The 16,937-nt window shown below is 42.2% G+C and overlaps 2 protein-coding genes across 3 annotated transcripts in view; one reads left to right on the plus strand and one right to left on the minus strand.

The window, feature by feature from the left end:
- LOC111604800 (furin-like protease 1) overlaps nucleotides 1–16,937 on the plus strand; it is a 63,539-nt gene that overhangs the window by 45,352 nt on the left and 1,250 nt on the right. The window contains exons 2-9 of one of the 2 annotated variants that reach the window (XM_030222920.1): nucleotides 6,428–6,673; nucleotides 6,727–6,855; nucleotides 6,923–7,797; nucleotides 7,856–8,029; nucleotides 8,212–8,330; nucleotides 8,519–9,820; nucleotides 10,534–10,700; nucleotides 13,142–13,217. In XM_030222920.1, the coding sequence (XP_030078780.1) occupies nucleotides 6,428–6,673; nucleotides 6,727–6,855; nucleotides 6,923–7,797; nucleotides 7,856–8,029; nucleotides 8,212–8,330; nucleotides 8,519–9,820; nucleotides 10,534–10,700; nucleotides 13,142–13,217 (3,088 nt within the window). The remainder of the gene's footprint in view (nucleotides 1–6,427; nucleotides 6,674–6,726; nucleotides 6,856–6,922; nucleotides 7,798–7,855; nucleotides 8,030–8,211; nucleotides 8,331–8,518; nucleotides 9,821–10,533; nucleotides 10,701–13,141; nucleotides 13,218–16,937) is intronic. The other variant, XM_030222919.1, reaches the window with a different exon arrangement.
- On the minus strand, nucleotides 4,359–6,113 carry LOC111604801 (NADH-quinone oxidoreductase subunit D). Its single transcript, XM_023323021.2, has 2 exons — nucleotides 5,833–6,113; nucleotides 4,359–5,774 (listed from the first exon to the last, which is right to left on the minus strand). The coding sequence occupies exons 1-2, from the start codon at nucleotides 6,035–6,037 to the stop codon at nucleotides 4,390–4,392; spliced, it is 1,590 nt and encodes a 529-aa protein (XP_023178789.2). The 5' UTR covers nucleotides 6,038–6,113; the 3' UTR covers nucleotides 4,359–4,389.

Here is a 16,937-nt window from a genome sequence, read left to right on the forward strand (position 1 = left end):
CTTATGAAAGCTCGTATTATCCTATGCCAATACGCTCGTAGCTGTAAATACCTTTGCCAGTTTAGGCGCTCGAATATTTCAGAAAAAGTGTAATATTTGTGCCCCAAGCGTTAAAAGCTGTGAAATACCACACACAAGCTGCGTAAGATGTCAACTGCAACTGCAACTGGCAGCCTTGTAATGATGTTCAAAATTGTTGTGGCACAGCGAACGTAATGTGGTTTAAATTTACCTTCCGAAAGCCAAATATGTGGCATATTTGAAAACATGAGTTCAACGTCTTCTTTAATAGCTTGTTGTGAAAGATTAAATAAAGCTTAGTTGCCGAGCATCCCGACACTTTCCTTAGCTTTAAAGAATGTCAGCCTCAGCCTCAAAGTCCTCAACTTGCCTAGTTTCATTTAGCAATTTGCTTATCTAACTATTATAATACGCATATTGTAATACTTGATTAACGACATGGCCACAACGCATTAACTTCCTTCCACATGATTATCTAATATCTCGCCCAGTTAATTGAATGCCAATGCCTGAATGCACGCGTCGCCACAAACCGCTGCTTCTGCTCATCGTCGACTTTGGAGCGTAATTAATTAGCAGCTAATTAAATGTTGGACATATTTATATTGCACAGCAGGTTGGCTGTCTGTCTGTCTGTCTGTCTGGCTGTTGGAGGTTCTGCTTAAAAATTAACCACTCGCGCCGGCAATTGAGCGTGGCAGACGTGACAAGCGATTTGCAAAAACCGCATTCACAGCCAGCCCAATGGCTAATCTGGCAGCCACGCCTCTTATGACCGCACCCCACCCTCAATTCATTCTACCTTTTTTCTACGCGCCACGTTGATTAATTAAATTGTTGACAATTTTAAAAGCTTTTCTCGTTGGCTCCAATTCCCGCTCGTGCACTGCACGTTTCACATTATTCACAGCTTAACATATTACTCTAACTCACTGTCTCTCTCTCTCTCTCATTGCTCTTTCTGTTTCTCTCTCTCTCTCTATCTATTCTCTGATTGTTGTTGCAATCTGTTGAAGCTTTATCGCTTTTGTACTTGTGTACTTTGTTGTCTCTGACAAATGCACTAGAAAATTGGCTGGTTTTACGTTAGAATGATAGAGGGAGAGAAAGAGGGAGTTATAGAGAAAGTGTGAGAAAGTGTGTGAGGGAGAGAGAGAAAACAGGAGAGTTAGATATCAAGAGAGAAAGTGGTAAGCTGAGAAACTAAAAAGTGAAGCAGGGAGATGCAGAGAATCGAGTTTAGAGAGATTGTGAGTACAGTTGACTATGATGTTATTTAGTCTTGTATTCTCCGACTGGAAGGGCCAATGTGAATACACTTGACATTAGTGGCGTTCAGTTGTGTAATGATCTTTATTCGTCTGAGCTAGAGTTCTTATACCCGTACTCAAGCGTATTTCATCTCTTAAATCCAGCTTATCAAGTGCTGACTGTGTAAGGGTCAGCACTCATATGCCTAATTCTATTTGATTTAGTCGGAATTCTCACTGACAATTTATAAAATTTGAAACAAATTTGTAAAGTGAATAGACTAATGCTGACTACATTATTTTAAGACTCAGCTTATAGAGGCTTGCCATGATTCCTACAATTCAGTAAACACATAAGTTCTAAAAGCTCTTCAAGATTATATGATTTACCGAATTATGCACAGTTAAATTGATTTAATAGTTGTTCAATATGCCTCTCATTTCTTCAAAGTAATTACGGCTCGAGCAAATGATTTTAATCAAGGAATATCCATGACATGAAATTTGATGCGTCTCTTATTCAATGAGCTCTCAGCCAAGCTAAGCTTGGATTAGGTTATACGTTTGCTTTGTTGCAGCTTTAACTATTCGAATCTTCTATTTATATTTAAGAGCACGGGCAGCCAATGGCCTGTAAAAGTTAATGCTTGTGTATAGCCTGGCACACATACACAGGAACAGCACACAGAATATCCATTAATCCATCAACGTGCGCCGCATTAGCACTTAAATTTGATGGCAGCATTGATGGAAAGAGACGGAGGCTTAGGGAGTGGGAGGCAGTGGGAGGGAGAGACAGACAGACAGACAGACAGACAGCCTGAAGCAGATTGAAGCTTTAAGTCAATTTTAATTGAAACCACAACAAAACAATTAAAACTAAGCTCGTCCAGAGGCAGAGTACCCTAAAAAGAGGACCCGCTCGAACTGCTTTCAGTGCTGAGCTATAAACTTAACTTTGACACCAAACTCAATTAAAGTGTTGGATAAAAATTGCATATGTATGCGGGCAGTGCGGGGAGTATCTTTAACTAACTAGTATGTAGATCCTATCCGGACGGACTGCCGTTTCCTGCCACACTCCAGCCAGGCCACCTCTGCTATAGCTGCTGCTGGGCTGCATAAATTAATAAACTTGATAAACTCGGCAGTCGCAAGAGGCAGAGGAAGAGACAGAGCTGCTGTGGATCTAGTTGTAGCAACCTAAACGAGCTCGCAGTGCGGGGCAACACGTACGCCCAGAGAGTGGCTGCAATTAAAATTTTAGTGCTCAGCAGGACGCGAGGGGGACATGAAATGAGCCGGCATACGGCAGGCACAGCGAGGCTGTGGGTTAGGCATTTTGTTGCTAGGCACACCATTGGCAGCACGGACGTCCGTTTTTCAAGTCCTCAACTATCACACAACAAACACACACTGAAAGCTAAACACACACGCACACGCACACGCACACATGCGTAGCATGCACATATGCTCAGGCCCAGCCGCTGCTTCCGCAGATGCAAATCGAAAGGCGACATCCTGCTGTGGGTATAAATAAATTGTGTTGCATACTTTTATGCAACATTGCAATTGCTTCTTGTTGTTGCAGCTCGTTGTTGCAGCTCGTTGTTGCACCTGGCTGCGTGCAGCTAGCCCGGACTTTCGGTCAATGACAATATTTGTAAAGCGCTTAATGATGCGTGTGCGTGTGCGTGTGCCTGTGTGTGGGTGTATGTGTGGGTGGGTGTGTGTGTGGGTGTGTGTGTGTGATCACAGTCACTCTCTCTCTGTCTGTCTCTCGTTTTCTCTCTCTCTGTCTCTCTCTTTGTTTTCCTCTAATGCTTTATGCATGTTGCTGTTTTGGGCAACACTGAAGAGCGTATGTTACACACACACACACACACACACATACTCATATGCAATTTACTTTACAATGCTGTCAACACAGTCCTCTACAGTGAACGCTTGGCAGCGTTGCCAACTGCTTGTCACTGTAATAGCACTGCAGCCCATAAAATGTAAAAGTTTCTATATGTTGCCTTGCCTTGAAGCCGTATTCTTTATAAATGTTTGTCAGAGTAGAGTATTGCCTTGCACACAAATTCGTTACAGAATACTGGGCCATTGTTTCAGCAGCTTCCCAATTTAAACTTGAACACTTAATTAACACTTTGGATGTATTTAATTTTCACTGGCCTAACTTAATTTTATAGTATCTTTACATGCTTTGTGTGTGTTTGCCCAGTGAACAAACAAAAGTTTCGACCACAAAATGCCATTTGGCGAAATTGCCATTCAGAAAGACATTCCTGAGGCATAACTGAATGTAATTGAAAAATCGTTGGCATGCACTTTAATTGTAATTTACTGAAGAATTTCATATAATAAAATGCAATTATGAACAAATTCCAGACACGAAGGCAGCCCATCTGGCTCTTTAAGAGACACAGAGACCCAGAGACGTGCCTGAATAAATCAGAGTTTTACTAACTTAATACAAAATATGCAATTACAATGTGTTGTGTGTGGGTGTATGTGTGTGTGTGTGTGTGTGTATGAACAGTTGTATAAAACTGTGGCCAAACATTTTGTAAACGACTTTCCCATTACAGTCCGTAATTATGGGATTTGGCTGTAGGTCTTATCGTTGTTTATATTTTTAGTTTATGCTGTTTGCATTGACGCCGCCACACTTGATGTTATTGTTGTTGTTAAAGTGTGTGTAATTAAATGTCAGCTAGAGTTTGGGGCGGCGACACTAGCACGCATCAAATTTAACAACACGCATCTCCTTTGACACTCGCATGCTCACAAAGTTTGACAGTCAAACGCAAAGGTTCACATGCTCGAGAGAGTTTAAGAATTAAAGTCGGAGCTGAACGTTGGACAAAGTTTAACAATCAAAAGCTGAGATTTTTGCAATCAAATAATTTGAGCTGGACGTTCACAGTGCTGCGTAAACTTGAGAGCAGTTTGAAAGTCACTTGGCTAAGTTTGACAAGCATATGCAGTAGTTGCTTAGAGTATCTCTGTAAAGTGTAAGCCCTGGCAAGGGCAAGAGGCAAGCAGGATTGACAAGATCACGCTTTTAGTTCGAAGAACTTTATTTTACGCTTTATCGAACAGCAAAGCACATTTAACGATCGATCTCACCAAAGACAATGTCCAGTGAGCCAATGATGGCCACAATATCGGCCAACAGATACGATGGCGATAGTTTGCTGAGCAGCGCCAGATGCGTATAGGACGCGGCGCGAATCTTGCAGCGATAGGGCCGAGAGCTGCCGTCGGAGACGAGATAGACGCCAAACTCGCCCTTGGGCGACTCAATGGCCGTGTACGTTGCTCCGGGCGGAACGTTGTAGCCCTGCGAAAAGAACTTGAAATGATGTATCAGATCCTCCATGCCCGTCTTCATCTTTCGGCGCTGGGGTGGCGCCACCTTGCGATCATCAACCTTAATGTTGCCCGGCGGCATCTGCTCCAGGCACTGTATTATGATGCTGCACGACTCGCGCATCTCACGCATGCGCACGAGGTAGCGATCGTAGCAGTCGCCCTGCGACCCGATGGGCACATCGAACTTCATTGCGGCATAGGCATCGTAGGGCTGCTGCTTGCGTAGATCCCACTTGACGCCTGTGGCACGCAGCACGGGTCCCGTGCAGCCATAGTTCAGTGCGTCGTGCGCTGAGATGCGTCCGATGCCAATGTTACGCATGCGCCAAATGCGATTATCGGTGACAACATCCTCCACCTCATCGAGACGATGGGTGAAGCTTTCGAGAAAGTGATACAGATCCTGGCTGAACCCAATGGGCATATCCATGGCCACGCCACCGGGTCGAATATACGCCGCATGCAGACGAGCACCCGACAGACGCTCCGAGAACTCGTAGAGCTTCTCGCGTTCCTCGAAGAGCCAGAAGAGGGGCGTGATGGCGCCGCAATCCAGCACAGATGAGGCCACGGCCATGGTGTGATTGGTGAGACGCATCAGCTCAGCGCACATCGTGCGTATATACTTGGCCCTGGGCGGGACCTCAATGTTCAGCAGCTTCTCCACGGCCAGGGAATACGCCTGCTCGCAGGCCATGCAGGACACATAGTCGAGGCGAGCGAAATAGGGCAAGGCCTGTGTGTAGGTCTTGTGCTCGATCAGCTTCTCTGTGCCACGGTGCAGCAAGCCAATGTGTGGGTCAGCGGACAACACCGTTTCATTGTCCAGCTCCAGGATCATGCGGAGCACGCCATGGGCCGCCGGATGTGCAGGTCCAAAGTTGATGAACTTGGAACGGAATGTCCGATTCATGGGCGGCGGTAGCTTAGCCTTCGGATCTGGGCGTCTCTTCCACTCAGTACCTACGGGATAACAGACTCGGTTCTCGATTTTCCTGATATACTCCGGATCCGGATACCAATAGTGAGTGTCGCGCGGCTCATATGGCGGACCCCGCGGATGGTACAAGTCCCAATCGTAATCACACGGCGGCTGCTCATGACAGCACTCCTCGCTAGAATCTGTGAATTGAAGCAGCCCCCAGTAAATGAAATTCCCAGCAAACGAGGTTTGACTCACGCTCCGATGTAAAGTAACGCAATTGGGCCCACTTGGGCAGCTTCACTGACCATGTGGGACGCTTAAATTCCCATTTTAGGCTATACGCACTCGGGGATAAGTATTTCTTAGAGAACTCAATTCGAAAGGCATTGAAACGACTTATTTCCGAGGGCGTGAATAGCTTTTCAGCAATCTCGCGAATTTTATCCATTCGCGGCGCCATTCTCCAGTCCAATGGGGTTAAAAATAGTTTGTGAATATTTTTTAAATATAAAAACGGTAAGAAACAATATATCAAATCTAAAAGTTTTACTAACTGAGACTTTTTGCAAAGGCAACTGCTTGTAAAATGAGCCCCGACACAGAGAAACTGATGATGCGTGCCTAACAGTTTGAATCTAGACTCCTTAGAGATCTATTCAGATCGATTCCGATATCTCTTAAGCTGAGCAGAATTGTGTTCGGTAACTGACAATTAGAAAACTTTGCTTGTTTTTAGCTGAAGTTGAATGTATTTTTTGTATTGAAACAATCGATATTGATGTTATCGATTGTCTAAGCCTTTCACTTGTAATGCTTATAAAACACTTACGATTTATACTTTTCCTAACAGATCTTTGAGGATCATTATCATTTCGCGCATCACAAGGTGTCGAAGCGTTCGCTGACGCCCGCCGCACATCATCAGACCCGCCTCGACTTGGACGAGCGCGTCCATTGGGCCAAACAGCAGCGGGCCAAGTCGCGTTCAAAGCGCGATTTTATACGAATGCGACCGTCGCGTACCTCATCCCGGGCCATGTCGCTGGTGGATGCAGTCTCCTTCGATGATCCGAAGTGGCCACAGATGTGGTATCTGGTAAGTGGATGAAATCGGAGCTTAGAGCTCATACTAAGCTATATGTTCCATAGAATCGCGGCAGTGGCCTGGACATGAATGTGATACCCGCTTGGAGGGAGGGCATAACTGGCAAAGGCGTCGTGGTGACCATATTAGACGATGGACTCGAGTCCGATCATCCGGACATTGAGCAAAACTACGTAATAGAGACTAGCAAGCATCTAGACATGGCCAGATTTTCTCTAATATGTGTATTCCCTTCGATAGGACCCCAAGGCCTCGTACGATGTGAATAGCCACGATGATGATCCCATGCCGCACTACGACATGACCGACTCGAATCGCCATGGTACTCGCTGTGCCGGCGAGGTGGCTGCCACAGCAAACAACTCCTTCTGTGCGGTGGGCATTGCCTATGGGGCAAGTGTGGGCGGTGTGCGGATGCTGGATGGTGATGTGACTGATGCTGTGGAGGCGCGCTCGCTCTCCCTCAATCCTCAGCACATAGACATCTATAGCGCCTCGTGGGGGCCCGACGACGATGGCAAGACTGTGGACGGACCCGGCGAGCTGGCCTCACGCGCCTTCATTGAGGGCACAACGAAGGGGCGTGGCGGCAAGGGCAGCATCTTTATTTGGGCATCTGGCAATGGAGGCAGGGAGATGGACAATTGCAATTGCGATGGCTATACGAACTCCATATGGACGCTGTCCATATCGAGCGCCACCGAGGAGGGCAACGTGCCATGGTATTCGGAGAAATGCAGCTCCACGCTGGCCACCACCTACAGCAGCGGCGGGCAGAGCGAGAAGCAGGTGGTCACCACAGATTTGCATCATTCATGCACCGCATCGCATACGGGCACCTCGGCCTCGGCACCGCTCGCCGCGGGCATTGCAGCCCTCGTGCTGCAGTCGAATCAGAATCTGACCTGGCGCGACCTGCAGCACATTGTGGTGCGCACCGCAAAGCCAGCGAATCTCAAGGATTCCAGTTGGACGATCAACGGTGTTGGCCGACGTGTGAGCCACTCCTTTGGCTATGGTCTCATGGATGCGTCCGATATGGTACGCGTCGCACGCAGCTGGAAAACGGTGCCCGAGCAACAGCGCTGCGAGATCAATGCTCCACACGTGGACAAGTAAGTTGTTGGACTAAAGCACATATTTTCTCAAATTTAATGCGCTTCACTTGTGCAGAGCCATTCCGCCCCGCAAGCACATCACACTGCAACTGTCCGTCAACCACTGCCTCTCGGTCAACTACCTGGAGCATGTCCAGGCCAAGATCACCTTAACCTCGCAGCGACGAGGCGACATTCAGCTATACCTGAAGTCCCCAGCAAATACGAGGGTTACGCTGCTGACATCGCGGTAAGTCGAAGGGAATTAGGTGGGATCAAAGCTTGGGTGGAGCCCACATAAATGGCTAGTAAACATGGTTAGGATCTATTGACTGGTTCTAGTGAGACTTAAGCGGGGGTCACGAAAAGAAAGGTTCTTGATGCAGCTACGACTCTTATTAAATAACGACTCTATCACGCATTCCCCTACAGCATTCACGATAATTCGCGTTCTGGGTTCAACCAATGGCCCTTCATGTCGGTGCACACGTGGGGCGAGTCGCCGCATGGCAACTGGCAGCTGGAGATACATAACGAGGGACGCTATATGGGTAAGTTTCCGCGACTATATATACATTTAGATATATGAAGAGTTGTTCACTGGTAATCTCCAACAAAAACGAACCAATTTTACATGCTGCGCTTTCTGTGGAACCACACACGACTTAACGCTCATTAACTCATCCACTGCTAATAAAACATCCATGCCACATACCACAAAATACCAATCGCTAAACAGGCCACGCCCTGTTGCGCGAGTGGTCGCTGATCTTCTATGGAACCACGCTGACCATCGATCCGAGGGATCCGATTTCGGTACCGCGTGTCGGCAGCGGCGACGAACAGGCAACCACGCCCAATTCGAGTGGCGGACAGGGCAGCACCAGCAGCAACCTGCACCAGGTCTATTCGCCGCAATATCCTCTCATATCGCCAAACAATTTCGCCCTGACGCCGGCAGGTGGCGCCAAGCTGCCGTTGGGCAAAATACCATCCAATAAATCCAATTTAGTGACCAACAATCCGTTGCTGTTGCTGCCGCCGGTGCCGCCACCCAAGCAAGGCTATCAGCAAATCTCTGCCACATATGGCGTCCTGCTGGGCAAAACCAACAGCAACAACAACAACAACAATAAGGGCAACAACAAAGGCAACAACAAGGCCGGTAAGAATAATAAGGCAGGCAATGGCAAGGCCAACAACAAAAAGGAACAAAATATACAGAGCAGCAATAGCAACAGCAACAGCAGCAGCACTGGAACTGGTAGCAACAAGAACAAATATTATCGCATATCACAGCAGCACAGCGGAGGCGGCGGAGGCGGAGGTGGAGGCAAGTCAAAGGGCCAGGCAAATGGTCTGCAAACGCAACGCCCCAAAGCTAGCTCCAGCGAAAAGCTTTACGATGAAAAAACGCGCAAAGTCATAGGCGAAATTATCAACAGCAACTCGAACAACAACAGCAACAATAACAGCAGCAATCGCGGCAACGGCTCGACTGGACCACGCCTACCTGGCAAGGCAGCCAAACAGGTGAAGGACAACAGCCAGGACTCGCGCATACCAAAACTATTCGAGCACTATGAAAAGATTCAGGCTATATTTCCCGAGCTGGAGCCTTACGTAACCAGCAACCAGCCCAAAGCCAGGCCTGGCACGCAACAACAACAGCAGCAGCAGACGCCGCGCAAACAGGGCAAACAATTTGAAGTGGACCTGTTCCGGCCCACAATGGGCAATGCTGGCAGCAGCAGCAGCAGCAGCAGCAGCAAACCGGGCAATACAAAGAAGTCGCCATCCGCACCGCCGCCTCCATCACAGCCGATGCTGCCAGCGGGCGGCAGCAGTTTTTTGCCCGATCAGCGCATACTCAAAAAACAGCAACTGCTGATGGCCGCCGCCGGTGTGCTAGCGCCCCAGACTGACAACGATGATAATGTGAATGCCAATGTTGATTCGGAGGCGGACGATGACGATGACTCAGAGGAGGCCACCTTGCAGCTAGCGCCGAGCAGCTATCGCAAGAGCAGCTCAGCAAATGGTAGACAGATAAATGCACTTAATCAGCTTAATCAGAAGCTGATTTTGCTTAGTTTCGTTTCTTCTTTATTTGTTTACACAATACTTGGCCCAATCTGAACTAACGATGCACTTGATGTATACATGAAAGAGAGACAGAGAGGGAGGGAGAGAGAAATCTTATGTTACCTTTTTCAACTCTGGCTCTTTAGCTATCGCAATTGACATTCATTAGATCTATAGATCTGAATAGATGCCAAAGGATTTATTGGCCATTATTATTATTTATAATTGCATCTGAAGTTTAAGTAGAAGTGGTGTAAGTGGCTGACTAGAATAGCTCTTCGGTTTCGTTATGATTTTCTTAGTGCACAGCTTGACAGGCACTGACCGCCTTTCATCAATCAAACTGTAAACTGGAAAGTGCAAACTGCAAGCTGTAAGCATGTTAACTGAAAAGTGCAAAGTGCAAAGTGCAAGTGCTGCTATTATTGTTGGCTGTCAGCAGCCAAAAATATATGCAGCACATTTATCATTTGGCCTCAGCTCGAAAAGCTTTAGTCACATCATTTGTTTTATACTTTGACAGATTTATTGGCCCTGTCCACGCCCGTTCTCCATTGCATAAATCATATGGTCAGATTTTTCGTTTGTTTGGCTTTTCGGTTTTCATTTTCATTTTCATGTTGATTTTGAATTCGCAGTCTTTTCTAATAACATTTTGTTGCCTTACAGCGCAAATCACACAATGGGACTTGATATTCTATGGCACCGAGGTGCCCGCCCAGCCGGACGACCAGCCCCACCAGAGCCAGCAGAGCCAATTCCATTTGTATGGCAACGATATGGCGCACAATGACATCGAGCACGATGCCAGCGGACAATGGCGCAATATGCAACAGGTGAGCACAATTCCATTTAAATAACACAAGCAATAATCTGACCCAAGTACAAGCAAAGCCCCATTAAACTCGTACTTACACTTCACTCAGAGTCGGTGTCACATTTTTGCTTTAGCAGCCAGCTTGCAAAGTATTAAACTCTTCAAGTCCAGGGTGGTAAAAAAAACTAAGAGACTTAATAAGTAGCACCAGCAAGAGAGCAAGAGTAAGAGACAGGGCTGTAGAGAGAACATAGTGAACGGAGCACCGAGAGCGAAATGGAATTCGACAAAAACATAGGAAGGCGATTAAAGAGTAGCTCAATGAGGAGCTCAATATGAACTCAAGAGCTGGAAGTTATTCTTCTTTAGATTTGGAAGACTTCAAATTGTCTGCGATTCGGATATTCGGCGACCTTTAGTCGAAGTTAAACACAATTTGCTATGTAAACAAGTGAAAACTCTAGAGACGTCTGCAAATGAAATGCAAGATAAGTCACAGCAAGAAGCGCAGTGAGAAGCTTAGCTGAAAAGAACATGCTTCGTACGCTTTCTAACACGAGCTCTTTTTAAACACAAGTAAAATCATTTAATATTAAATGAAACAACGCTTAATGTGAGATATTTTTGTGGTTTGCTTTTGCTTTTTCTTTTCTTTTGGTTTTTTCTTGGATTTGCAGTGCTTAGCAAGTGGCTTGCCTGAGATCGAAGCCGCAGCCGCAGCCGAAGCCGAAGCTGAAGCTGAGGAAGAAGACATGCGGAGTGTCCGTGGCCGACGTCAAGATAGCGGCACAATTTCGGCTGCTTGCATGTGGCTGGCTTGAGTTATGCAATAACAGACGATGCAAACGATATATCATATATATATATATATGTGTCTGGTATATATATGATCTATATATAGGGCCTTTAACTAGTCAGGCTGCTAGGCCTTAGAGGCTCTAAGGCTTCACTTTTTGGCAACGCTTTGCAAGCTGTTCGCTCCGTGTAGGTAGATTAACATTTTGAGTTACTGTTTGGCATGATTTTTGGCTTTTCCTTTTGCCGCTTCCTTTTCAAATTTTCCTTTGAGTCTTTCTTCTGCACTAACAATTTGCGCAGCTTTAATGCACAAGCTGCTCATAAATTTTCCACTATTTAGCATACGAAAATGCTCGATTTTAGTTTCTGCTTCCTTCGCTGGCAAGCTGAATTCAATTTTTTTGGCACGCGGCACACTACACACACACATACATACACACAGACCCGCTGCCTGCATCTTGGCCTAGCCAATGGGCAAAGTGCCAAGATCTTGCTCGTACCAACGGGCGGCTACGCGATTTTTGCCTTTTCCTGCCATTGTTGGCCGCACTGGAGCAGCAGCATTAAATGCACTCGAATTCGTTTTGCATGCACAGTTTGAGAGGCAGTGCAGCTGCAACTGTCGCTACGTCGTAGCGCGCCGTTGAAGTGCACTTGGCATAGGCACACAAAGCGTTGTTCTGCCTGAAACGGACAGTTCTTTAACCTTCTAGCAGCTTTTGTTGCTTAAAAGCTGCAGAAATATATTTATTTTTTTCTTTCCATACTTTTGGCAGGCCGTGTGTGTAGTGGTGTAGTGTGTGTGTATGGGTATGCTGTAATAAACTAAAAGTGCACTGACCTTTGACTTTTTATGGTGCTGCTAGCAAACTTTTTGCATAACTAACATTTTTTTTTTTTGCTGTTAGCAACACGCGACCTCATCGCATGTGAAAGTTCTGTTAGACGCAAAGAAACAGACAGAGTCAGGGACAGAGAGGGAGAGTTAAGGGCAGACGGAGATAGCCGTATTTAGACAAGCATTTTTTGGTTAGGGCAGCAATAAATAAGCACACACACACTCACACACACACACTCACACACACACACACTCTGGGTTCATTTTCCATACATACTTAAGTACTTGGAACTGAAATGCCAGACATGGCGGCAACATGCAATGAACCACAGCGAAAAGCAGACAGGCCCACCACTGGCCATCCACCCAATCAGACACAGGGCATAAAAAATAGCTTTTAACTAAAACATTTAACTGCCAAAGTCTTTAAAGCTTAACAGAGAATATACATTGAATACTGTATAGAGCCCTTTAAAGTGTTAGATAAATACTAATTGCATAATAATATTCATTTATTATTATAACTTAGAAATAATATATTTTGTCATTAAGAAGAATCTCTCGAGAGCTAAAGAGATTCTTTTGATAAATAAACATATTTTCTGAAAAAAAAAAAAATATAATTTTCGAAAAATTATAAAATTTAGTTGCTCTAATGTTACGATGCTATTCCACAACTGTCTTTGATCTTCCAACAATCAGACACAGACTGTCAAAGAATTTGGTATTTTATTGCGCATACGCCACGTTGCACATGATTTACAAATCTTTGCCTTAATCGAATATTAATCAATTTCTGTTTGCTTTGCTTCTTGTTCTTGCAGGTGGGCGAAGTGGGCATGTCACAGGATCGCAGCAATGCAGCTGCATGCCTCAAGTGGAGCGACCAGAAATGTTTAGGTTTGTCTTTCATCTTTCTACTCATAACACAAGTCTTCTATCTAAACTTTAAACAAGCCATTGCCAACAACAACGACAACAACAACAATGGCAACAGCAACAAAAACATTAGATAATTCAACAACAACTAAAGAAAAAACTATTTACATACCCAACAACAACAACTGTAAAAACAAATGTGAACTTCAATTCCAAGTTCAAAGTTTTGTTCACAAAAAAAAAAAAAACAAACATAAACAGAAGCATTTTGTGTGCTTGACTTAAGCATTGTCTAAGCTGACGAAAATCAATTGAACAATAGTAAAGTAAGCAACGAAAACAAACATGATAAATAAGCGTAGAAAACAAATATAAAAACGATAACAAAAAACACTGCAAGTCCAAAAAATAAATATACTTAAACTTTTTGTAGTTAAATTTAGCTGTAAGGCCTAGTTATACGTACACCTATTCACATAAATGTAGGCGTGGCAAAACAACACCAACAATAACAGCAACAACAACCACAACAAATGAAAAGGTTGTTCCTTCAATTTCGACGCGCACAAACACAATTTGTAGTTAAAGCCTAATTTTTAATTATTTTTATAAGCGTTTAGTTAAATTTGTTCATTGTTTTCGTTTTATTTTTTCATATTTTTTATTTTGTATAAATATTTTTATATAATTTTTTGTTGTTTTGTGCATTTAAAGTGAGGGTTTTTAAGTACCCTGTGCCAAAGTCATGTTACGCATAGTTTTGCATGCATTGCGCCTTGGCCACGACAGTTTTGAATGCGTTGGTCTGGCGCGACAGTTTCAAATGCTCATGCCGACTGAGCAGACTTCCTGAGACAGTGGCTCTCAAACCCTTTGTTGTGCGTGTGCACTGTACATGTGTGTCTTTACGTATATATGCATTTCAGATATTGCCAGGCCAGCCAAATAGCCACAGTTTGAGCAGCACTGACTGCCACAATCTTCTTCTACAATGATTTTGATTTTGCTAATTATTTCCGAGTGCCGTGCAAAACGAGACAAAACAAAAGAAAACAAAACAATAAATGTTCAACAGTTTATAGTTCATAGTAAAAGACTGTTTCTAAATCTTAAACGTAAATCTTAACGAGCAAAATTTTGAAATTCCTTTAAAACAAAAAAGTAAATTGCATAAAACTTTAGTGTTAAGGCGCCAAAGCAGAGTAAACAAATTTTTGTATTAAAACTGTAACTTAAAACAAAACCAATAAGAAATATCGATTAAAAATAAAAAGTAAAATAAACGAAATTCTAGGGTGTAGGGTACGAATACGTATTGTATTAAAGTAGGCAAGAAACCAAGAATAAATAATTAAAATTAATATAAAAAAATATATAAACATAAACTTGACAATTAATATATATATATATATAGAAAAAGTTCCTGCAGTTTTTAACAAAGTTGCAATACGAAAAGGAAAAGAAAAATAAAATAAAGAATGGAAAAAGCAAAACAAAAATTAGCTAATTTTCTAGTGAACATAGGAACTAATTAAAGATATATAAAACAAATAAGAAGCGCATGAAACAAGTTGAAGAAATGCCAGAAGTAATAAGCAAGAAACTTCTAGTCAGTAATTTTGTGCGCTGCAATATGAAATAAATGAAAGTCAGATGTAAAACTAAAATTTAATTGATTTCCATATCAGAGCAAATCGAATCGTTTTACAACACTCACACACATATCTCTGTTATGATATTTGTTGTTCATCTTTATGTTGACGAGTGTTATCGTGACACGACAAAACACGTTTTGCTTTCGTGCTCGTCTCTAATGGAAAATATATAACAAAAAAATATCGAAACTAAATCAAAACGAAACGCGAGTGCAATAATTATTTCCAATTCTCTCTCTCTCTGTCTCTCTCTATCTATCTATCTCATGCAATAAGCAACAACAAATACAACGCACAAACAACTTTCCTTCAGTTGAATTACTCCAATATATACACATATATCGCATATCATTTGATAAAATTTGTTTGTGTTTTCAGTCTATAGATATTTGTTGCCTGCTGTTGAAATGAATAATCATATCGTAAATGCACAATAAATAAATTGTATAATAAATATACTATATAAACATTAGCTTTTGTTTAAATTCTTCCGATTAATTTAGTTGTTGTTGTACTTAGCAAACTCATGAAAACAAAAATGATATACGGAATCAACAATAATTATAAACAATAACTTAGCCGTTTTATATATGTCTAATTGCAACAAACTGAAAATCTTCAAGCATATACCATAACTAGCAGCAGAAATAAAAGCAAATATATAACTAAAGCATAAGACTAACAATTATTAAATATATATATATATATATATATATAAATAAAACTGAAAACTTACCATAATTTTCCAAAAATCTTGTTCATAAAATTTTCCAAATTCGTTCTCCACTTATGAATTTTATTTAATTAACATAACTCAGTGCTGGCTGCGGTACTTATGCTTAAATATTTTCCAGGACAAAAGGAAGCCTAAAAATAAAAGCCAAATTAATATTTAAGCGCATACTAAAAAAATAATATACAAATGAAGAGAATGAGCAAAATAGATCTAAATTAAAAAAAAATTGGTACTAGGGCCTGGGGTAGCTATTAAACATTAAATTTAAAACACAAATTTAAAACTAAAAACTAAATTTAAATAACAGCTGCATTTTCGGAGCAAAATACTAAAGTTGTGCGAAAACTACAATTTTTAAATGTAAAAAATAAAACGAAATAAGCAGAATTAATGAATATAAGGAAAACTGAAATATTATTGTAAATGAGATTTGATGGCCGCTATTTCGAATCAACACTTTTTATGTATGTTTTGTGTATATATATATATCGTATATATATATATATAGATATATACCAATATAACTATCTGAGTAATAAATAAATGCATTGAAAACGTAATCAAATATTTCATATACGCAAAGCGAAATTGTGAAACTTTTTTTGCAACAACAAAGTTTTACTCACTGCGCAGCAAGAACAAAAAAATGTGGTCCAAAAACATTTTAGAAAGTTACAAAATTGAACACTTCGTCCCCTTCTTGTATAGCTCAAAAGCAAGGTGAGTTTGGCAAAAATACAAAACAAAAAAAATTTAAAAAATTAAAAAAAAATCATTGAGTGTTAGAAGCTTTCTAAATACTCTTTAGTGTTGTGTAATTTGTTGATATTTTTAACCCATGTACTTGGCGTACTGTGCTGCTGTGTGATTATTAACACTGTAATTTGGTATTCCTACTCGTTAATCTCGTAAATTCTATAATTTAACCTAGTTGTTTAATGCATTCTCACATTGTTCATCGTTATGGCTTGTTTACTTTCCAACACTGGTTTCGGTACGGCACACACGCACATCCCACCTATGTACAACTGACTTTCCACTTTTATTTTGAGCATGTTTTTTGGACTACTGCGCTTGCTTTTAAACATTTGTTGTTAATGGAAAAGTTTCAGCTGAGACTCAACTAATGCAAAAAAGAAAAAAATAAAAAAAGTGAATAAATAAACAATTATAAAAGTAAATAATTCCAAATGTAATTCTTTTGCTGCTTATGTTTTGTACACAAGACTCTTTTACGTTTTGATTTCAACTCTTCTACTGCTCTACTAACTAAACATTACTATTTTCCAATTTCTTTGCACCATTTATCAACACTGTTTCGGAGGTAAATGGTTTACCAACATTGGTTAG

Source organism: Drosophila hydei, unplaced genomic scaffold (genome assembly GCF_003285905.1).
Source record: "Drosophila hydei strain 15085-1641.00,03,60 unplaced genomic scaffold, DhydRS2 tig00000063-arrow-pilon, whole genome shotgun sequence".
In the NCBI taxonomy this organism is placed as follows: Eukaryota; Metazoa; Arthropoda; class Insecta; order Diptera; family Drosophilidae; genus Drosophila; species Drosophila hydei.

Excerpts from the sequence above, each read along its gene's own strand:
- LOC111604801 (XM_023323021.2), bottom strand. The coding sequence starts at position 6,037 with ATGGCGCCGCGAATGGATAAAATTCGCGAGATTGCTGAAAAGCTATTC. Across the intron at positions 5,775-5,832 it reads GCGTTACTTTACATCGGAGC|ATTCTAGCGAGGAGTGCTGT; the intron begins GTGAGTCAAACC and ends TTCAATTCACAG.